A 21,695-nucleotide genomic window follows, 5' to 3' on the forward strand; every position below is an offset into this window, starting at 1 on the left:
CCCCACCCCTATTTCTGTGGTTGCCCCAAATACCAGACAGGGCGAATCTTAGCTTTCCCCCAAGCATTCCATGCTCCTGTGGCCCGGCCCAGGCTGGCCGAGGTTACGCAAGCTGAGCTGGGGTGCTTGGTGGGGGTGGGACTGAGGGCACGGGCTGGCCTGTCCTCACCACCCATCCGGCAGCCCGCCCACCCTCCCGAGGGCGGGGACGGGGGTGGGCCATCAAGTTCTCCACTCCCCCCCACCCAGTCCCTGGGAGAACAAGCCGGGTGGAGGGTGGCCTGTGCCAAGAGATGGGGGGCGGTGGCAGCCACGGAAGAGGCTCCAGGAGGTGACTGCCTGGTTTCCATTAGGGAGCCCTGGTCGGCATTTCAGGCAAGACGGCAGAGCTGGGGCTGGCTATGGTAAGGTGGGGGTCGGGAGGGAGGGGAGTCTGCCGGCGGGGATGCTCCTGTCGCCATGGTGACCTGGTGCCCGGCCTGGGGACACCCTGACCCATCGGTCCCTCTATTCCCAGCGGCTGAGCCTACTACTGCTGCTCCTGCTGCTGACGAGCCCCCCACCCACGCCCAGCATGGAGGACGCCGCCTTCCCCCACCTGGGGGAGAGCTCGCGGCCCCCGCCCCGCACCTGCCCCCCGCGCTGCTCCTGCCCCCGGGCAGACACGGTGCACTGCAACGGCCTGGACCTGCAGGTGTTCCCAGACAACATCACCAGGGCAGCTCAGCACCTCTCCCTGCAGGTGGGGCCCGGGCCAGGCGTGGTAGGGGGAGCGTGCAGAGCGCTCTGGTTGAGGCTGGTGGGGTATGGGGTCCGTGTTGGACATGTGGGACTTGGCAGTGGTGGGAGCTGGCCTTGATGAGAGTGTTGGGGTATGTGTGTTGGGGGCAATTGGAGGTGGGGGTACAGGTATTGGAAGTAGGAAGGGCTGAGAGTTTGGAGGTGTTAGAGGTCAATGTCTTGGCAGCTACAGGGTTTTTGGGGGTCAGAGTGACGGAGCATTTGGGTCAATTGTGGGGGCAATGGAGTATCAGATGTCAATGTCTTTTTGGTTATGGGGTTGCTTGGAGTCAGGGTAATGGGTGTCAGGGGTCAATTATAGGAACAGATGGGGTGCCGGGGGTCAACATCTTGGTGGTCACAGGCCTGTTTGTGGTTACGGGGTTGTTTTAGATGCAGGGTAATGGGGCTTTGGGGATCAAGTGTAGGAGTGAGGGGTGACAAGTTTCCCTTGATTAAGGCAACGGGGAGCTGGGAATCGGGGCTCTGGCCACTGGTTGAGGGCTCAGGGCTGTGAATCCCTCCCCCAGAACAACCAGCTCCAGGAGCTCCCCTACAATGAGCTGTCGCGCCTCAGCAGCCTTCGGACCCTCAACCTCCACAACAATCTCATCTCCTCCGAGGGTGAGGGGTGAGGGGACCTCTGGAGGAGGGAGGCCGGAGGCGGCCCCTTCCCTCCCCTGCCGGGTCTGTGGGTAGCTCTGCGGTAGTTCCCAGAACTGCCCTTTGCTGAGCCGGATGGAAACTCAGGGCATGATGGGGGCTGTGGCTTTTGAGGACGGGTGGGGAGGTGTGTGGGAGGGTGCCTGGAGGGGCCTCTGCCAGTCCCCAGACAGGAGCCCTGGGGCAGCTGGGAGCACCGGCTCCCTCGTTGCCCCTATCTGAGCCAGGCCTGGGGTCCCCTCACTGCCTGTCCCGCTCCCAGGGCTGCCTGATGAGGCCTTTGAGTCCCTCACACAGCTGCAGCACATTTATGTGGCCCACAACAAGGTGAGCATCCCCACCTGCCCTGGCCCCGAGGCCTGGCCTGGCCGGGGTCACACAGCAGAGCGCAGAGGGGACAGCAGGGGGCTGCAGGGCAGGGCGCCAGGACCAGCGTCACTGTGCTCCCACAGCTCTCGGTGGCCCCCCAGTTTCTGCCCCGCTCCCTCCGAGTTGTGGACCTGGCTGCCAACCAAGTGACAGAGATCTTCCCGCTTACCTTTGGGGAGAAGCCGGCGCTCAGGTAGCCCCTGGCCCAGCCCAGACCTCTCAGACCTCAGGTGTGCCTGGGGTCACCCCCTACCCTTGGAAGTCTGAGGGGTTCATGAACCTGCCCATTGGGGCCTGAGGGGGCGGAGCCCTAGCCTGGGGGCTGTCTGAGGCAGGACACCCTGGATGCTCCGTCTGGAGAACACACTGAGGCCGAGACAGTGGGTACACACATGCACGTGCGCACACCGAAGGCAGCTCTGGGGAGCAGGGTAGGAATGGGGGTCGGTGGGAAGGCCAGGGGAGGGCTGGTGGCCGGAGCCTGGCTCCCCTCAGGTCCGTGTACCTCCACAACAACCAGCTGAGCAACGCCGGCCTGCCCCCCGACGCCTTCCATGGCTCTGAAGCTGTGACCACCCTCAGCCTGTCCAGCAACCGGCTCAGCTACTTGCCGCCCAGTCTGCCGCCCTCGCTGGAGCGGCTCCACCTGCAGGTGCCCCTCCCTCACCTCGCCACCCCCACGTTCCTGCCTCCTCAGGGCCGCCTCACCTCTCTCCTGGGGGAGCCCTCCACCTCCTCACAATTGCGGTAGTCAGAAATATCTTTTAGTTTTGTCCGATGGCCATTCACAGGTGCTCTCTGAACAGCCTTGCTCAAGTGAGCTCCTTGTCACTCCCTTACTCAAGAGCCTTCCATAGCTCCCCGCCGCCTTCTCTCCCTGACCCCCGCTCTCATTCTCTCCTCCCTTCCCAGAACAACCTCATCTCCAAGGTGCCCCGAGGAGCCCTGAGCCGCCAGACCCACCTCCGTGAACTCTACCTCCAGCACAACCAGCTGACAGACAGCGGCCTGGACGCCACCACCTTCAGGTGGGGCCTGGGACAGGGTAGGACAGGGGTGCGGCTTTGTGCTGGCAGGAGGGGTTGAAGATTCAGAGCCTGGGCGCCCCAACCGTCTATCCCCCTCTGGTGTATGACTCCCAAACCGAAGGCGCGTTTGGTGAGCACCTGCTGCGCGTCAGGCTCAGCCAAGCACCTAGCAGCCATCCTTGCTCCCGGCTGTTCTGTGCCTCAGTTTTATTATCCAAACATCATCACCGCCACATGCCGATCTTGGACCGAGAACTCTGTCCTGCACCTCTATGTCCAGCCCTCAGGCTGGAAGCTGCCCTGACCTCAGCAAGTGTGCCTCCCGCCCAGATCTCTCAACTCATCCAACCCCCAAGGGTCTCCAGCTTCCACCTCAGGACCACTCCCCAGCCCCCGCCCCCCAGATTCCCCCGGCCCCCACTCTGGGCACGCAGCCCAACGCCGGTCCTCTCTCCCGCCAGCAAGCTGCATCACCTCGAGTACCTGGACCTGTCCCACAACCAGCTCGCCTCGGTGCCCGCTGGTCTGCCCCGCGCCCTGGCCGTGCTGCATCTGGGCCGCAACCGCATCCGGTGGGTGGAGGCTGCCCGGCTGCGCGGTGCCCGGGGCCTGCGCTACCTGCTGCTGCAGCACAACCAGCTGGGAGCGACGGGGCTGCCCGCTGGGGCGCTGCGGCCGCTGCGGGGCCTGCATACGCTGCACCTCTATGGCAACAGGCTGGACCGCGTGCCCCCGGTGCTGCCCCGCCGCCTGCGGGCCCTGGTGCTGCCGCACAACCACGTGACCACACTGGGCGCCCGCGACCTGGCCGGCATGCCGGGCCTGGCCGAGCTCAACCTGGCCTACAACCGCCTGGTCAGCGCCCGAGTGCACCGCCGGGCCTTCCGCCCGCTGCGTGCCCTGCGCAGCCTTGACCTGGCCGGCAACCAGCTGACCCGGGTGCCCGGCGGCCTGCCTGGCAGCCTGCACACCCTGCGGCTACAGCGCAACCAGCTGCGGGCCCTCGAGCCTGAGCTGCTGGCCAGCCTGGACCAGCTGCGGGAGCTCAGCCTGGCACACAACCGGCTCCGGATTGGAGACATCGGGCCTGGCACCTGGCACGAGCTACAGGCCCTCCAGGTCAGGGGCGGGCTGGTTAGCCGCACTGTCCCCACGGTCCCTCAGCAGCGCCCCGCGAGGCCCTGAGATGCCACAGAGAGCCCAGCCCTTGGGCCGGGGGTGGATATGACAGATACGGCCTCCGGGCCTTTGACGGTGCATTCCCTGCCACCTGGTCCTCGGCAACCGCCCCGTCCACCTCCCCCAGCAAACACGGCACCTCTAGCTCCCTCTGAACACCCTGGATTCCACAGAGCTTAGAGCATCTGTGGGGGCCAGGCGCTGTTCTAGGAACTGCAGATGCCCCTGGGCACAAAACGACACAGCTCCCGGCCCGGCACAGACACGCTGGTTAGGGAGAAAGCAGTCGACCACGATCCGAAGTAAACAGTATTGGGAGGGCACGAGGTGAGGGAAGTACCGTCTCTGTGAATGACTGACTGAATCCATCCGTCTGGCATCCCAGCGCCTAGATCACGGCCTGCCCCACAGGGAACTCTGTACCTCTGGCAGGGGGAGGGGCAGAAGGCCCGGGTGTGGCGCGCCCCGGAAGAGAGGTTAGGGCCTGGCTGAGTGGATGGCTCAAGGCCTGGGGCCACCACGGCACTGTCTGTCCTTCTGCCCAGGTGCTGGACCTCAGCCACAACGAGCTGTCCTTCGTGCCCCCTGACCTGCCCGAGGCGCTGGAGGAATTGCACCTGCAGGGCAACCGCATCAGCCACGTGGGCTCCGAAGCCTTCCTCAGCACACCCCGCCTGCGTGCCCTCTTCCTTAGGTGCCCGGGGCGGCTGGGTAGAGCGGGTCCAGGTGGGCGGGGGGCAGGGGGCGCCCCTGGAGGGCTGTGGTGGAACCCGAGCAGGCCTGGGTGGGTCAGCACGGTTGTGGCCCACTCCCTTGGCACCCACTCTCATGCCCGCCTCTTGGTCCAGGGCAAACAGGCTTCACATGACCAGCATTGCGCCTGAAGCCTTCCTGGGCCTCCTGCACCTGAGTGTGGTGGATACGGCAGGGAACCCCGAGCAGGTCCTGGTCCGGCTGCCACCCAGAGCTCCACGTCAGCCACAGGCGGGGGGGCCCTGAGCCCGGAGGGGCCCAGCAGCTCAGCCCAGACCTCTGGGGCTCCACTGGGCCATGGACTGAGGAGACAGTGGACACCTGTGGCCTTGACCAGGCTCTCTCAGGCCTTGAGGGCTGGGCCGCCTGACCTGTGTCGGCCAGGAGGCTGGGGCAAGGGCACTGTCTCCACACACAGGGCACCCTGGGAGAGGCCGAAGCGTGCAGCTCGCACACCAGGCACACAGACAACGCCAGCCCTGCCGGACACACGCCCCACTCCCCGCGCAGGTGGGGACAGCAACAATAAAGCCTAACCCTTTCAAGTGCTCACCACCCACCAGCTGCCCTTCACCTTGCAGGAGGTGCTCTCACCATCCCCGCAACCAGCTGAGGAAGGTGAAGCTGTGGGAGGCTAAGAGGGTCAGGCAACTTGGTCCCATAGCCAGTGAGCAGCAGGGCTGGCTCTCAAAGCCCCGAGACACTCGTGGGTCGCCAGGAACCACCAGGCAATGCCTGACCACGCGTGTAAACCCAGATACGCCCAAGGCCACCAGCTACAGAAACACAGGGCGTGTCAGACACCCCGAAGCAGGCCACGGACCCTCCCACATACCCCTGCAGCAAATGTGCAAAGCGGACACATCCTTCGGAGGCACAAGCCCCCCCACAGCCTGCCCCTCTTGCAGACACCTCTCCATCAATCCCCGGAGGGACTGTGGGGGGAGACCCAGCTAGTCACAGAGGGTGGGAGCAAGACACAAAGACAGGACAGAGTGAGCCAGGCGTGGCCCTGGCTGTTTATTCCCTGTGTCAGCCCTGGGGAGCCAGCCGGGCTCTGGCCGACCTCAGCGGCTTCTTTGGGGTGTGGGTGGGATTCAGGGTTAAGGCTGGGGAGGGACAGGAAGTAAAGTGCTCGCAGGGGCCCTCGGGGCTTGGTCCTAGCTGCCCCCCCCCACCTCCGGGGCAGGCCAGGGGCCCGGCACCCCAGGCTGTGCAAACAGGACTGTCCAGGGCCCACCCAGCCAGGCCTGGGCAAGGGGCACAAGCTGGCTGGCGGTACTACCCTCAACGTCCCCTGCCAGGGAGGCTGTGGCCTGGCTGGGGGGACCCAGTGGGGGAATGTGTCCATCTGGAGCTGACTGTCCGCTGATTGTCTGCTTGTATGGTCCTCAGCTGTGGCCTTGGGCCTGCGCCCCACTCTCCAGGGGCCACCCGCCTGGTTGGCCCCTCACCTGCGGAGCCGCTGCAGCTGAGGGGGAGGCCACAGGAGTCAGGGGGGTGCTCATGGCCACAGCCACCCCCCAACCCCATACCCTGGCCACTCACCTCACTCTCTACCAGGTTCCGCCTGTAGAGTGCCTCCTTTGCGGCCTCCTGGGGGCCAAGGGGTGGTCAGTGGGACGCTGTCACCGCCGGCCCCCGCCCCCTGCGCCCCTGCCCCCCGGCCCTCGTCCGGCTCACCCTGCTCCCATCATTGCCCAGGCGCCGGGCGGCCTCGGTGTAGAACTGCAGCTGACGCTCCAGCTGGGCCGCGTACTCTGATGGGGGGGGGGCCGGGTCAGGATGGGTACGGCTGCCCCGCCCGCCCCCACGCACCCCTCCGCAAGACCCTACCCCTCCGGAGGCCCGGGCCCCCCTGCTCCAGCCGCGCCCTCTGCCACTGGCTGCGCTGCATGATGTCCTGGTACTGCTGGGCCACTTCCGGGGGCACTGGCCGCCGCGCCTGCCTGAGGGCCAGGATCTGGGGGTGCCAAGCGGGGCACTGTGATGGCCCTGCCCGGGGCCTACAGAACCCCCCAACCCTGCCCCACCGAGCCCGCCAGAGCAGGCGCCCACCTTCCGCTCCAGACGCTCTTGATCGAAGGCCAGCACGCTGAGGCTGTGCAGGGGCCGTGCTGATCTACGGAGTTGGAGAAGGGTGAGGGGCAGCAAGGACCCCCCGCCAGGCCCTGACCCCATTAATTTGACAGACACACTGGGCACTGGGGAACGGGAGGAGACAAGCCAGGCCCACCCTGCTGTTGCTGAGCCCGCAACCTAGTGGGGATGATGACTGTACACTCAGGCAAGTGCAATGCCAGGAGGTCAGGGAAGGCTTCCTAGGGGAGGCCATAGCCAAGTCGGGAGCCAAAGGAGTCAGAGCTGGGCAGAAGAGTGGGGGCCAAGTGGGTAGGGGTGCTCAGGGCAAGACCACAGAAAAGCCCAGAGGCCAGTAAAAACTAGGTGTAGGTAACCATGAGCCAACAGGAGGAAGTGGAGAGAGAGAAGACTACTGGGTATATTGATAATATCACAAAAGACCTTAAAAATCAGGCTGAGGAGTTTAAACTGGACGCTTCAGGAGAAGGGGAGGCAGGACACGTTTTGGAGCACGGGGGAGACCTGCTACAGTTTGTGCCTGATGGGAAATTGTCTGGGAGGGGCTGGGACAGGAAGAAGGGGCTTCTCTCCAGCATGGCTTGGCCCAGCCACCTACCTGTTCCCTGGCTCCCTCGCAGGGGCAGGCACGGGAGGGGCCTTCGCTTTGGGCCCAGCAACCTGCTTCAGTGGACAGAACCAGTGCTGTGATTCCCGCCTCCCCCTCAACCCCCAAACCAAGTCTCCCTCCCTGGGGGTGCTGATGGGCAAGAGTCTCACCGTGGACACAGCTGCTGGCGCGGGGTCGATGACCAGCCACCTCTCAGTTGTGGTCTCCAGCTGCTGGGCCGTCAGGGGCTCCCGAATTCGGACCATCACCTCCAGCCGCCCCCCCGTGGGCCTGCGACCATCCAGGACCTGGGTGGAAACGAGGAGAGGCTCAGGGTCGGGATCAGGGGGAACCAGGGCGATTTCCAAAATATGAGCCCCTGGGTATGGCTGAGATACCAATTGGTCAAAATGGAGCAGGGTGCTGGGAATATCTAGGGCTGGGTAGTAGGAAGGTCTGCGACACCCGCGCCCCCCCACCCCGGGGGAGGGTCTGGGTCAGCAGAGGAGACCCTTGTGAGGCCCAGGGCCTGTAGGAAGCATTTGAGTCATGTTAACAAGTGACAGAGCCACACTGGAGCCTTCGGACAAATGTCCACATCTCACCTCAAGGATCTCCCGGACCTCGCACGCTGTCTCCAGGGCATCCAGCTTGAGCTGTGCTGTGCCCAGCACCCGGTCAGTCTTGAACAGCCCCCTGCGTGTGTGAAGGGGACACGATGGTTGGCCCACGACAGCTCCCTCTCCCCCAGAGTGCACCCAGCACCCCCAGCTCACCCCTTGTGGACCACTTCAAATTTGATGCCTTTGGTCTGGATGGCCCTTCGGAAGCCACGGTGGCTGCGATTGATGCAGAGTTTGAACTGCTCCTTGAACTCTACTCAGGGAATGAGGATGGGGCGGGTGAAGAGGAAAGAGGGAGGGGTCAGGCTATGGTCTCATGTTCTCGCTGCATGGGGCTGGGGTGCCTCCCGCCTCCGCTCAGCCTCCGCTCAGCTCACCGGGGGAGTCTGTGTTCTTAATCACACTGGTCTTGTCTTTCTGAGCTTCTTCCTGCAACCGAATAGGAGGCAGGGAAGCTTAGGGGCTGGGGCCTCCCCTGGCCCCCTGCCCACCCATTCCCAGCCCGATGAGGCTTGAGCCCATCCCTCCTCGGCTCTCCACATACCACATTGGGATAAGGGAAGTCAAACCGAACAAAGACATCCAGGTCACTGGGAGACAGCCCTGTGGGCAGACAAGGGTCAGAGCTGGGCAGAGGGGCAGTCCCTCAGCCCTGCCGCCAGCCTGCCGCCCCTCACCTGGGGGCGTGGGCAAGTTGATCCCCTTCACGATGAACAGGAGCATCTCGTTGCTGCTGAGGTCGGGGAAGATCCTTCGGGGAGGGCAGGTGGGGAGACAGAGGCACATCAGCCCCAATGCCTGCCGGCCTTCTCTTCCCTCCGCGGGGCCAGGGAACAAACCCCCTGCTGGCCTTTGTGGGTGTATCAGCTCCTAGGCTGATTTAGAATCAGACAGACCGGGAGTTCTTTGTCCAGTTCTGCCAATGGCTTATTTTTGAGACCTTTCTTCAGTCTGCACAGATCTATTTGGGACCCACTCTGTGCCAGCCGGTGGCCTCAGGGCGGGGGGAGCTTTCCTTCATTTAACATTTCGGGGGTCCCTAATATTCATCATCCAGTGCCCCAGCTGCTATGCGGTCTTCTTTATTCGCTTCATCTGACATTTCTTAAGCTACCATGTACCAGCCAGTGAGTGCCCTAGCTGCCAGGGGACCTTCCCTTCATTTAGCAATATTTCTGGAGCCCCTACTATGTGTCTGCCGGTGTCCTCGCTGCTGGGGATATGGAAGTAAGTGAGACGGACCCCATCCCTGGGCTCACGGGGCCCAAGCTAGCTGAGTGAACACAGGACCAATGAATATATAAATAAAGAAACAAAGCAACCCTGCAGAGAATTAAAATAGGGGAGAGAGTGGAAGTGTGCTCAGGAAAGGCTGCTGTAGACAGAGTGGTCAAGAAGAGCCTCTCAGGGGAGGTGACATCACAGGTGATTCTGGATGCTGGGAAGGTGCTGCTACATGGAGACCTGGGGAAGCAGGTCTAGGCAGAGGAAACAGCCGGTGCAAAGGCCCCAAGTAGGAACACAGTTGGTCCATCTGGGGACCAGAAAGAGGCCTGCGCGGCAGGAGGTGAGAAAATGGGGACAGTGGATGGAGGCGAGGTGGCGGGGAGCTGGGGTGAGGGGTGTGGCTTATCCTAGGTTATTGCAGTGGTTGCACCTAACCTCACCTATAAATGGGAAAAATGACCCCAATTTTCCCAGTTGTGGGAAGGCTTGACAGGAGCAGGACCAACAACCACCATCCGAGGGCTCGCCCAGGCCTCGGGACAAGGCACATCTCTGCACTCACTAGATCTTCCCCAGTTCCCAATGTGTCACTGTCAACACCCCATCACCATCCTTCACTTGCACCTCACAGCTGCCCCAGGACCCTTGCATATACCGTGCTTTCACCACCCAACCAAACTCTCCCCCAGAGGCAAGTCTTCTGCTGGTTTCTGGGGAGTGCAAACCCCTCTCCAAAGGGGCACCTGGGCCAAGGGGCAACAGGGCCTTACTTGATGACGCTGAAGGTTCTCTGCTCAAAGCGGGCAGTGGGCGTGGGGAGACCCCGGGCGAATGCCTGCTTCAGAATCTCCATGCTCCGCTTACAGTCCTCCGCCAGCTTCTCAAACCTGCCACCGAGAGAGCCCTGCTCAGGTCCCTAGTCCCAGGGGTGGGCTGGGGGTGCAAATGTCTGGCAGAGGTGGGGACAGGGGCACTCACTTGCTGGTTTCGGCAATGTTGCCCAGGTGGGTGAACTGGTTAGAGTGGTTCAGGCACATCTGAAGAGCAGGAGACAGTGAGGGGAGGGCTGGGGGGCCATGACCCTGAGGGAGGCCCGCTGAGCCGGCCGGGGGCCCGCCTCACCTCGTGCTGCTGCCTTATGAGCTTGGTGAGTTCGCCATAGCGCCGGGCAGACTCCTGAGACAGACCCGGGCCGGGCCGCTGGACCAGAGAGAAGTCGTCCTTGTTGACAGGGGCGGGTGGCACCTGAGGAAGACAAGGATCATGGGGAGGGGACTGCTGGTCAGCAACGAACAGGCCCACCCACGGAAATGCCAACCGTTCCTGGAGAGGACTTCCTGGACCACTGTTTTGCACCTGCCCTGGTCTTTCTTCTTCTCCAAGGTGACAAGCGGTGCAAAGAGAAAAGCGGATGGTCCTTCCCAAAGTGGCAGCCTCTGTTAACTGTTTCCCCCAAATGTGATCCTTACCCTCTCTTCCCTAGTAATGGAGTTCTAGCTAGGCACACAGCCAAGAGACTACATGTCCCAGCATCCCTTGCAGCTGGGTACGCCATGTGATTCAGCTCGGGCCAGTGGAAGGTGAGCAGAAGTGATGGCGCACCGTGTCACTTCCTTTAAAGGAAACTGCTTGCCTTGCCCTTTCTCTCTCACTTCCCACAGACTGAATGACGACAGGGCATCAACCCACTCTGACCATGTGGACAAAGATGACCTCCTAGGGTGTGGCAGAGCAACAAGATGGAAGGAACCTGGGCCATAGCGGGCTTTGTCTTTCAGAGCCCAGACTGCCCCGAGCATTACGTGCAAGAAATATGTCTGTCTTCTTTCAGCCCCTGTCTTGGGGGACCTATTTGTTATAGCAGCTTCGCCTGAACCCTAATATACTCCCAGGCACATGGCTAAGTGGCCAGAGCCCCATGGGTGGGTGCCTGGGAAAGTCCAGCAGGCCTAGAGAGTTCACCTTGGCGATGTCCACAGGCAGCCCATTGCGTGAGGCCTCCAGCATGGGCTCCAGCCCCTTGGCCTGGCGCAGGTGCATCTTGGCACCCTCTACGTCATTCTTCTGCTTGGCTCGCAGTGCAGCCTGCAGGAGCTGCTTCTTGCGGCCCTCCAGGAAGGCCAGTTGCTGCTGGGCTGTGGGTACCGGGGTGTCAATGGGTGCTGCCCAGCCCATGGCCAGGCAATGGGCAGCCAGGGAGGGGAGGGCGTACCTACCTCTGGTGGATGTGCCCCTGGGGGCTGTTTTGGCTGCTGGGGCAGAGCCTGACTGGGGTGCCCTTGAGGGTGGGGCCTTGGGCTGGGCCACGGGGGCCGGAGGGCTGGCGGGCTGCTGAGGGAGGGAGAGGAAGTCAGAGCTCTCCCAGTGCCTGCAGTGGTTCCACTCCCCAGAGGTCAGGGCCTGACGCTGACAGCAGGGACTGTCTTAGTTTCCGCTTCCTCAGCACTGAACGCAACCTATGGTCCCACTCTCGTTGAATCTTTGCAACAGCCCTGGGACACAGAGACTGTCACCACGTCTACTTTACAGATGAGGAGACAGGATCAGAGAGCAAAATGACCCGCCCGTGGCCATACAGCCGGGAAGAGACAGGGCGGGGATAAGGCCAGTTCTTCCCCAATGTCAGGATTTTGCTTTGCTGCCGCTCCCTGCCTCACCCCAAGGCCCCAGCCCCTCACACCTTCTTAGGTTCCTCATCCTCTTCATCCTCTGGGCCTTCATCCTGGTTGGCCAGCTTCATGGCAGTCTCCAGGACCCCCGCCAGGCCCTGCGGGGTGGGCTCAGTGGCCTCCAGGCCCTGGATGGGGGGAAAGCCTGGGCGGCCAGTCAGGACCCAGTCAGGAGGGAGAGACCCATGCCATTATGGTGGAGAACGTGGGTTCCTCTCCCTCCTAAGGAGCCCCAGGGCTTTGGATATACTTTGAATCCAGGAAGGAGCTCCTGCTGCTTCTGTGTAGACACCAGATCATTCCAACCTCCCTCTTGCCTCTTGGTGCCTCTCACCGGACCCTGGGCCTTGACCAGACTCCAACAAGCTAGCACTAGATGAGGTGGGGTACTGGGCACAAGAGGTGGTCACAGGCCTGGGGGGCTTCCCAGGGGACCAAGGTGCTAAGTGATAACTGCTCTCATAGGGGACACACAGGCAGCTCTGAGAACCCAGAGGAGACCCCCAACCCATTGGGGGGAGGCTAAGCAGGTATGTGTAAAACTGAGAGCTGATGACTAGGAGAGAGTGAGTTGAACAAAGAAGAAATGGAGGGATCAGATGATGGTGGGCTAATGAATAGGTTCTCCCAATAAACCCCCTTGATTTTTAGTGTCTGCCCACTGCCAGGGTGTAAACACTCCTACTGTGACTCAACTTTAAGCTACCAATCGTCTAACAAGTTTGCAGAAATCCTGAAGGCGTAGCAAAGAGCTCCCTGGGCCTGTACCATGCTCAGAGGCCAGAGGGCTGGGGGAGGGGCAGTGCCTACCTGGGGGCACTGGCAGTTCAGCCACATCTACTGCTCGGCCGGCCTTGTGGGCTCGGATGGCATCTTGGTATTGCTGCAGCGGACACAGTATTAGGGCTATGTGGGCCAGGTCTCCAGGGGCCGTCTACCTGCCCACCGGGCCCCCACACACCTTGACGATGCGCTCATGCATGCGAGCCTTCCGCTGGTCCCCTTTGCTCTTGGCCTGGGCTGCAGCCACGTGGTATCGCCCCATCCGCTGCTCCAGTGCCTCCAGGAGAGTCCGCGGAGGTGGGGGAACCTCTGGGGCAGATGGGGGCAGCGGGAGGCAGAGGGGCCGGGTTGAGTCTTGGGAAGGAGAGAGACTGTCTTGCCCTGGCCTGCCTGTCACACATGGTTCCAGGAGCCTACCTGGCGTGGAGGGCACCATGGTGGGAGTTGGAGGCTGCAGTGGTGGTGACGGTGGGTCTGGAGGCAGCTGGTCTGAGGGCAGAGAGGTCCAGTCCAATGAGGGGCTTGCTTGGGCACCCCCTCCCCCACCCCAGGCTCATGTGGCCTGAGGGGGTTCCTAGGTGACCAGTGAGGGTGGCAGCATCAAGTCCTGAAGGGTGAGCAGGGTAGGGTTCTCACCAGGGGGAGGTGGCAGGCGGGACAGGTCCACAGGCTCCCCCCGGCTCAGGGCCTCCAAGACGGCATCGAAGCTCTGACGGAAAGAAGGAGATCAGGGGAAGAGGCTGCAGCTGGGGGCCAGGACCCTGTGGGGAGCCTCTGTGCCCCACCATTTGACAGAGGACCCCCAGCTCCACCCATTCCTCTGCACCATCTTGCTTTAAGCCCCTTCCAATATTTATGCCCATTTCACAGAGAGGGTACACTGGGGCTTAAGAGGTACAGCAAACTACAGCTCTGGAGTGACTGAGAGCCAGGATTTAAATGTGGGCCTGTGTGACTGCAGAGCTCTTGCTCTTGGCCACCATGCAAAGCCAGAAGCATCCTGTCTTCGCCCTCCGACCCCGTCCGCCCGTCTGCACGCACCTTGGCCACACGGAAGTGTCTGGTGGCAGTGGCAGTATCTCCCTGCTGCTTGGCTTGGAGGGCAGCCAACTTATATTCACGCTGGCGGCTCTGCAACTGGGCCAGGGGGCCGGGGCTGCAGGGACCTGGAAGGGGGAACAGTGTATGGACCATTTTTTTTTTAAGATTTCATATATTTATTTTGGAGAGAAAGAGAGAGAAAAGAGGGTCAGAGGGGGAGGGAGAGGGACAAGCAGACTCTGAGCTGAGCATGGAGCCCCATGTGGGGCTTGATCTCATGACCCTGAGATCATGACCTGAGCTGAAACCAAGAGTTGGATGCTAAACCGACTGAGCCACCCAGGCGCCCCTGAACCAGTTCTATTTAACCCTCACAATGAAGACTGTTCTTTAGGTCCATCTTACGGATGTGAGAACAAGGCTCAGAGGGGATGCTGCGCCCCCGCCCCGAGGTCACAGCCTGAAGATGGTGTGGCGGGCACTCAAGCCCAGGCCTGGCGGTCTCTGGAGCCACTGCTGTTTGGCCCCTAAGAGAATTTAGGAAAACTTACATACCCTTAGGCATTTTTAAGTTGGCATCCAAAAGTTTTTGTCTTAAGTTTCAAAAGTGGCCACAGCTGTCATTCCCAGTGCCTTGCACATACTGACATTCACAAAAGAAAACTATCACATCATTCTTTTAAAATCTAATGTACGTTAACTACCATGGTTATTTGAAACTCACCAATATTCACTTTTTTTTTTTTTTTTTTTAAGTAAGCTCTACCCTCAACATGGGGCTTAAACTCATGACCCTGAGATCACGAGTTTTGTGCTTTATGGACTGAGCCGGCCAGGTGCCCCTTCATTTATTTATTTTTTTTAATTATGGCAAAATACACATGAAATTCACCATCTTTTTCTTTTTTAAGATTTTATTTGGGAGGGGGAGAAGCAGCCTCCCCACTGAGCAGAGAGCCAGATGTGGGGCTCGATCCCAGGACCCTGGGATCATGACTTGAGCTGAAGGCAGATGCTTAACAGACTAAGCCACCGAGATGCCCCTGAAATTCACCATCTTAACCCTTTCTAAGTATACAGTTCAGTGGCATTCAGTTGACCCTTGAACAATGTGGGGGTTAAGGGTACCAACGCCCCTCCTGCCACACAGTTGAAAATCTACTTTGACTCCCCCGAAATTTCGCTATTATAGGTTACTATTGACTGGAAGCATTACCAATGATAAAGGCAGTCGATCTACACGTTTTGTATGTTATGTGCATTATATACCATGTTCTTATAATAAAGTAAGCTAAAGAAAATGATAGTAGGAAAGCCACAAGGAGGAGAAATACAGTGTTGTACTGTGTTAATCAAAGAAACAGTGACCCGCTCAGTTCAAAGCTGCGTTGTTCAAGGGTCAACTGTAAATGTGGGTGCTTGAAAGTCTTCTCTTGACCACCCTATTGTACACTTGTAACCAAAATCCATTCCTGCAGTGCGTTGGCAAAGTGAAGAAACAAAGAGTTAAGCTTCTTTTCGGTGTGTTCATTACAGGATCAAATAACACAGTTCAATAGATTTTCAGGGGAAGTATCTCTAAACTGAAAGCAATCCGTGCAATTTTTGGTATAAAAAAACAAAGGGTAATAAATACACCACCCAGGGTCCACAAATCCTAGAAACGCCTGGAAAGCCACATGCGTTGTACTTTCTCAGACTGACAACTGCACTTACAGCTTTAAGTTTAGGTGTAGTTGCCTGAAAAGCTGTCTGTAGGTTGAAGCTAAACACCTTGTCTTTTGCCTGGTTTTATGTCCCATCATTGCAAGTCTCTGAGTTAAGAAAATGCTTTCCCAGTTTGGATCATGGGTATTATTAGCATGCAATTGAGCAAAGCCTAAATATTTCAAGCTTCTGGATGAAGAATTTTTATATACCAATAGTAAAATTTGGGGGCGCCTGGGTGGCTCAGTCGTTAAGCGTCTGCCTTCGGCTCAGGTCATGATCCCAGGGTCCTGGGATCGAGCCCTGCATCGGGTTCTCTGCTCCTCGGGGAGCCTGCTTCTCCCTCTCCCACTCTCCCTGCTTGTGTTCCCTCTCTCGCTGTGTCTCTGTCAAATAAATAAATAAAATCTTTTTTAAAAAAAATAAAATAAAATTTTATGAGCAAGTTACCTCTTGCCTGACATGGTCGGGGCTGGGTCCACCCTCTACCAATTATCTCCTGTTTCCCGGTTTATTCTTTCCCAACTTCCCTGTCTTCCTTTTTTAAAGCATAAAGAAACCTGCTTCGCACCAACAAACAGATGGCAAGAGGCAAAGTCTTGTCATCACCCTGTCGGGGGATCCCCTGAACCCCTGCCAACCTATGTGCCAAAACCCCATGGTGAGAAACGTTTTGGTGATTTCGGTGGCGAAATTCAGGTGGTGATTTCCAACAATCCTCCTTGACCTTTGCCAAAACAACAGCTCAGGAACCAATCTGGCTATGGAAAGATTTAGACCTGCTGTTTACTTTCTCAACTGGGCCAGCTCAGTTTTAAGTGTCTCTCCGGTTCGCTTGGGGAGTGTCTGCCTCTGGGGCAGAGCCTGTGTTGATATTCTAGAAGGGGGGGGCCACTCCTTTCCCATAGTGGGAGGAGGGCCACCCGAGAAGGAAAACCTGTTGGGAGGTTGGAAAACCTCCAGCAGGTGAGTTTTAGGAGCGAAGACAGACAAGCTGAGGGCTTGGAAATTATCCACTTACAACTCTCTGCATGAGAACGGTAGCCCCCAAAAGGAGCGGAACTCTGATGCACGCTGCAACATTACACTAAGTGAGAGAAGCTGGACCCAAAAAGACAACTAGCGTGTGGTTCTCCTTACACGAAATATCTAGGAGAGGCAAAGTCATAGAGAGCAGATGGTGGGGGCCAGGGGCTGGGGAGAGGGAGAATGGGGAGTTAGTGTTTCATGGGGACAGAGTTGTTGTTCGCGGTAATAAAAAATCTTTGGAAAAAGATAGGGGTGGTGCTTACACCACTCAATTAACTGCACACTGAAAAATGGTTACAATGGCCAACGTTATGTTATATATATCATACCAACACACACACACAGAAGGTATCCATGAACTCCAGAGGCATGACGACCTAGGAAGAGGAGGGGTGTTAAGAATATCTAACAACAGGGGAGGCTGGGTGGCTCAGTTGGTTAAGCGTTCGGTTCCTGATTTCAGCTCAGGTCACGATCTCCGGGCTGTGGGATTGAGCCCTGCGTTGGGCTCTGTGCTCAGCGCAGAGTTAGGATTCTCTCTCTCCCTCTGCCCCTCCCCCCAGTTTGTTTGCGCTCAATGAATGAATGAATGAATGAGTCAGCACCCCCATAAAATGGCCAACTGCTGAATACCACCCCTGCAAATCCCACGTCAGCCCAGCCTTGCCCTTGGCCTACCTGGAGGAAGCTGGGGCTTAGCCAAGCCTATGGATGTGGCTGGAGCCGTGGAAGGAGGGCCCTCTACCATGACCCTGGGCTCTGGGACTGGCGGGTTTGCAGAGGCCGGCGGCGCAGGTGCCGGAGAGTGGCTGGGCGTGGCTGCCGGGCCCTTCCCCACGGCCACAGGTGGTGGGATGTCCCCTTCATCGATGGTGTTACCCTTCTGGACGGAGGCCAGCAGGTTTTCGAGTGTCTGAGAGGAAGTGTGAAAGTGGGTTTTAGAGGAGCCTGGAGCTGGGTGCAGTGGGCTGTGGTAGGGTCCCAGCACCCTCCCATCACCTGCCCGCTCACCTTAAGCCCCCGGTCGTAGCGCCGCATCTTGGCACCATCTCCAGCTTGCCTAGCGCTTTCGATCGCTGTCTGGTAGAGGGCTAGCCTCTCCTGCAAGGTGGCCTCCACCCCTGGGCTGGGGGCTGTGGCCTTCGGCTGCAGGAGGGGCCGGGGCATGGTCTGGGTGGTGACCCCACCCGAGTTCTCCCCAAGAGCTCCCTTGTCAAGTGCCTCCCACACACCAGGTATGTTGCCCCTGGGCCAGCTCTCCCCACCCCACCCCCCGGCCAGGAAGAAATCATCATCCCCGTTCCAGTGCAGGGAACTGGGTCTCAGAGGTGCCATGTCACCCGCCCAAGGTAACATGGCTGAGGGGCCAGGGAAGGCCTCCAACTCTGGGCTATGGCGAGCAGGTTGCTGGGCGATACCTGAGCCACAGGAGGGCGGGACTCCACAGTCTTCTGCGCCTCCCCAAGGACCTCGTTTAGCTCTGCCTGCAGGGGCACACGGCCGGGGGCCGAGCATGAGGGCCCATCGGATGGTGCAACGACAGCGCGAGAGGCCCCCTGCCTTGCCCCGGGTGCTCACCAGCAGGTCATCATCAGCCTCCACATCCTCCTCGTCCGTACCCTCATCCTCACCCTCATCCGGGTCTCTCATGCACAGGCTGGCCATCTTGTCAATAGCCTCCATGGGCAGGGGGCCTGGCGACAGGGAGAGGCGCCAGCTGGACTAGGATCCTTCAAGAGTCCCCAGCCTCCCATCCCATGACCCCAAGGACTAGGGCAGCATGTCCCCCTCCCGGCCCGTCCATGGCACCCCGTGGCCCTCGGGCCCACCAGGTATGATCCCGATCCCCGCAGATCTTGCCCGCCTCATCTCTCCCTTTTCAAGCCCGACTTGGCACCCTGGCTCCACAGCTTTCTCACTTTGGAGCCCTGGGCAAGTCACTTGCCCTCTCTGGGACTCAGTCTTCCCATCTATCGGACGAGGACAACAGTTTCTCTCTCACAGGTGGGTTGTGGGAACTAAAGATAAATGAAGCTCCAGAACAGCATGTGGTCAGCATTTTGTTATTTGAGTTATCCTCATTATCTGTGTTAGTTCTGTTCTATAAAACTGCCTTAAACGCTGGCTTAGGGAACACTGGACCATGGCCCCTAGAGGAAATACAAGGTTCGGGTCCCATGAGCCTCTGGGCACAACATTTTTGTCAACCAGTCAATACATAACCTTGCTTAATGTGTGTTTCTATCTAAAGACACCTTTTTAAATACATATTGTTGATCTGTGAACACCGAACTCAAGGCCAGCAGCAGCACTGTAACTCACGTCTGAACGAAGCTCATCTGTTACGTCTTTTCTCCATAAGACGCATCACAGGCTTCTTGCTCTTAAGAGACACGAGACAGCACTAAGCCCTACACTTGGCGGCCGTTTTGAAGAGTAAAGTCACCAACAAAAAGCACCAAAATGAGAAAAAATGCAGCCTTACACAGACTGTGGAAAGGACACTTGTTTACAGCATGCCCCGAGACAAAAGCGACTCCAACTTCCAGCAACTCTGTGCATGCCTGCCAATAATTGCAAAAGCTCCCCAAGTATTGATTTTGGTGTTACAAATAAAGTTTAGCCCGTAGGGGAATTCACAAATATGGAATTCATCAATAACGAGGGTTGACTGAATCAGCGGAAAAGTATAAAGGTTCCGTTTGCCCTCGGAGCTCCAGCCCAACTGCCCACTACAGAGTTGCTGCCTCCTGCCACCTCCCATAGGGGGCTTTTGCAGGTGCTGGGGACTCTCCCAAAAGTGCTTCCCAGCTCTTCACCTGGCCCTCCTTACTGTGCGTGCCTCTTGCGGGCATCTGGCCCCAGCTCACAGGTCTCTCCCATCGTTCTGTGTTTCCCTCATCCCAGCCCTCATCACGGGGACTGCAAGCTGGAGGAAACGCTAGACCCTGTGTGAAGTGCTTTATGAACACTAGAAGAGTAACTCTTGTGATTAAGTGCAGTCATTATTCCCATTTTACAGAGGGGGAAACTGAGGCCACAGCGATGCTGGGACTCATCAAGTCACACAGCCAGTAAGTGGCAGAGCTGGGATTCGAACCCTCACCCTGGGTCCAGAGTTGATCACTTAACCCCTTACCCAGGCTGTGGGTTCCAGGAGGGCAAAGACCTTCTCTGTCTCCTCTCCTCCTTCTCCCCAGGGTCCAGCGCTGAGCCCTGACCACAGCAGGAGCTCAGAAAATGTTCAGGGGTGTGTTGAGAGTCTCACCTTTGCCTTTGAGCTTCTCCAGGACTTGGGGCTGGCCCCCAACCAAGGCCAAGAACTCGGCCTCCAGTTCCTCTTCGTTAACTCCATCTTCAGGGATCATCAGGCCGTCTGGGGAGAGGTCAACCAGCAGGCCCAGCTGAGGGAAGAGCAAGGGTCCAGTCAGACCTCGGAATGCACCCCACCTGGCCAGAGGCAGCCAGGATGGACCCAGAGTTCACTCAGGAGGAAGGAAATCCAGACCTCCTGGGGAAAGTCATTTTCCCTGGGGAGTGCCAGGAGGCTGGAACGGGCTCAGAATGCAACAGGTGTCCCAAGATGGGCCAGGCCCTCTGGCACAGATCAACATGGGGCAAAGGGCAGGCAGAGACCCTGCTCCCTGCTCTGAGCCCACGCCCATGATGTGCTGCTGACCAAGTTCAGTAGGAAAAGCCGGCCCTACACCCTGTGCAAAGCAAAGTCACTCTGCACACCTGGGCTTTTCCTTCCAGCATACTCAGCAGAGGGGGCCAGGCGGGAAGGTTGCAAGAGCAAACAGAAGCCCGGAAAACAACACAGAAGTCGAAAGCGGGGTTTTCATTGTGTAACAGACCTGTCTTCCTATCCCCTCCTGGTTCATGACCAATCATGATGTGATAATATTATGTTGAACTATACAAAATTGCCTTTTCTGTGGGTCAAAATGGGCAATTATGTATGGCTCCTTTTAATAGTAATAATGAAGTTACACTTATTGAGGGCTATGTTCTAGCACTTTCCATAAACTATCTCAATGAATTTTCACAACTGTCCTGTGACATAAGAACTGTTAGGGCCTCCATTTTACAGATGAGGAATCTGAGGTGTAAGAGCTGAGAAGCCGAGTGTCCAACGTGCAGAGACCAGCAGGGAACTCCAGGCTGGCCAGACTCTTAATACCCCGGCACTAAGCTATGGCCCGGGCTTCTTCCATCATAACTGAGAAAATCAACTCTCCAGGTGCCTGGGGCAGAGGAGGCGGAGAAGGAAAGGAGGTCTAGACACAGTCCCGCGGGCTCATGGCAACAGCTCTGGATTTGCACTTCACTCTGGCCAAGCCGTTAATCCCTATGACCTTGGGAAGCTGTCTTCACCTCTCTGGGCCTCAGTGTCCTCATCTGTACAGTGGGGATAAAAAGAGTCTGACTTGGCCTGGCAGACGCGAGGTTCCGTGCCCGTTCAGGCCAGGAGTGCAGTAACTATCCTTAGCCCGGGTCCGAGGCCTTCCCCTCCCAAACTGGTGAGGCTGCGGCAACAGGTGGCCCTGAGCCCAGGGCGGGGCGCCAAGAGCTGAGGAGCTGGGGAGCTGGGGAGCAGGGGCCAGCAGGCCGCACTTTGGGAGCAGAACCTCATCTGGAGGGCGGGGACCGGGGCTCACCTGGGGGTGGTGATCGGGTTCCCCTGGGGGGTGGGGACCTCCCCTGAACCTGTGATAGGGGTGAGTAGGGTTCCCTAGGCAAGGCCGTGGGGTACAGACTCACCTGGCGGGCGGTGGCGGCACCTCGGCCTGGGGGTCCCGGGGGTCCCTTCCTCTTGTGCATCTTTCAGGCTGGACGCCCGGGCCACTGGCCACCTCGCCTGGCCTTGCCTGCCTCCTCCCCCGGGGCCTATCGCCGCGCACGCGCACTTCCTGAGCCCCGTGCCCCTCGCTGGTGCCCCGCGACCGCTGACCCCGCGCCCTCGAGCCCCGGGGTGGCCGCCTCACTTCCGCCTCGGCCCCGGGGCGCCGCGGCACCGGAGCGCAGCCACTGGACTTGCTGGGCCCGCCGCACTGAAACTACAACTCCCGGCAGGCAATACGCGGGCACGCGTGCGTACTGCGGGGCGGTGGGCAGGGCCGCGGGCTGCGCGGGGAAAGAGGCGGGGCGTGCG

The 21,695-nt window shown here is 59.1% G+C and overlaps 2 protein-coding genes across 8 annotated transcripts; one reads left to right on the forward strand and one right to left on the reverse strand.

Moving 5' to 3' along the window:
- The first annotated feature begins 251 nt into the window (after positions 1-251).
- PODNL1 (podocan like 1) lies at positions 252-5,327 on the forward strand. Of its 4 annotated transcripts, XM_028088847.2 has the most exons (11): positions 252-404; positions 518-742; positions 1,311-1,404; positions 1,706-1,770; positions 1,896-2,005; positions 2,308-2,464; positions 2,725-2,840; positions 3,302-3,412; positions 3,557-3,959; positions 4,565-4,713; positions 4,868-5,327. In XM_028088847.2, exons 1-11 carry the CDS (start codon positions 402-404, stop codon positions 5,016-5,018), a joined length of 1,584 nt encoding a protein of 527 aa, XP_027944648.1. In that variant the 5' UTR covers positions 252-401; the 3' UTR covers positions 5,019-5,327. The 4 variants fall into 4 exon arrangements, 3 of the variants coding, with proteins under 3 accessions (XP_027944648.1, XP_027944646.1, XP_027944650.1); XR_003606940.2 differs by lacking the exon at positions 4,868-5,327 and adding an exon at positions 4,193-4,346 and having other exon boundaries at positions 3,302-3,959; positions 4,565-4,651; XM_028088845.2 differs by having other exon boundaries at positions 3,302-3,959.
- A 436-nt stretch (positions 5,328-5,763) lies between these two features.
- Positions 5,764-21,615, reverse strand: CC2D1A (coiled-coil and C2 domain containing 1A). Of its 4 annotated transcripts, none has more exons than XM_088016950.1 (29): positions 21,305-21,615; positions 19,809-19,944; positions 18,119-18,234; positions 17,959-18,024; positions 17,552-17,686; positions 17,219-17,453; positions 13,805-13,929; positions 13,400-13,472; positions 13,181-13,252; positions 12,942-13,072; positions 12,791-12,863; positions 11,992-12,125; positions 11,528-11,639; positions 11,274-11,446; positions 10,434-10,556; positions 10,290-10,348; positions 10,082-10,198; positions 8,762-8,835; positions 8,629-8,687; positions 8,462-8,513; positions 8,238-8,337; positions 8,067-8,157; positions 7,632-7,769; positions 7,471-7,532; positions 6,831-6,894; positions 6,609-6,735; positions 6,456-6,532; positions 6,321-6,368; positions 5,764-6,243 (listed from the first exon to the last, which is right to left on the reverse strand). In XM_088016950.1, exons 1-29 carry the CDS (start codon positions 21,362-21,364, stop codon positions 6,223-6,225), a joined length of 2,853 nt encoding a protein of 950 aa, XP_087873076.1. In that variant the 5' UTR covers positions 21,365-21,615; the 3' UTR covers positions 5,764-6,222. The 4 variants fall into 4 exon arrangements, with proteins under 4 accessions (XP_087873076.1, XP_027944644.2, XP_027944645.2 ...); XM_028088843.2 differs by having other exon boundaries at positions 7,471-7,535; positions 21,305-21,614; XM_028088844.2 differs by having other exon boundaries at positions 11,528-11,642; positions 21,305-21,614.
- Positions 21,616-21,695: the final 80 nt, after the last annotated feature.

The sequence above is a fragment of the Eumetopias jubatus genome, unplaced genomic scaffold (genome assembly GCF_037043125.1).
Source record: "Eumetopias jubatus isolate StellerSeaLion01/CBP00866 unplaced genomic scaffold, mEumJub1_p1.0 scaffold_1, whole genome shotgun sequence".
NCBI classification, from domain to species: domain Eukaryota; kingdom Metazoa; phylum Chordata; class Mammalia; order Carnivora; family Otariidae; genus Eumetopias; species Eumetopias jubatus.

Coding starts and splice junctions, on each gene's coding strand:
- PODNL1 (XM_028088845.2), top strand. Junction 2,465..2,724: donor TGGAGCGGCTCCACCTGCAG/GTGCCCCTCCCT, acceptor CTCCCTTCCCAG/AACAACCTCATCTCCAAGGT. Junction 2,841..3,301: donor CTGGACGCCACCACCTTCAG/GTGGGGCCTGGG, acceptor CTCTCCCGCCAG/CAAGCTGCATCACCTCGAGT.
- CC2D1A (XM_028088842.2), bottom strand. CDS start 21,364: ATGCACAAGAGGAAGGGACCCCCGGGACCCCCAGGCCGAGGTGCCGCC. Junction 8,688..8,761: donor CAACTTGCCCACGCCCCCAG/GTGAGGGGCGGC, acceptor GTCTGCCCACAG/GGCTGTCTCCCAGTGACCTG. Junction 8,514..8,628: donor ACTTCCCTTATCCCAATGTG/GTATGTGGAGAG, acceptor ATTCGGTTGCAG/GAAGAAGCTCAGAAAGACAA.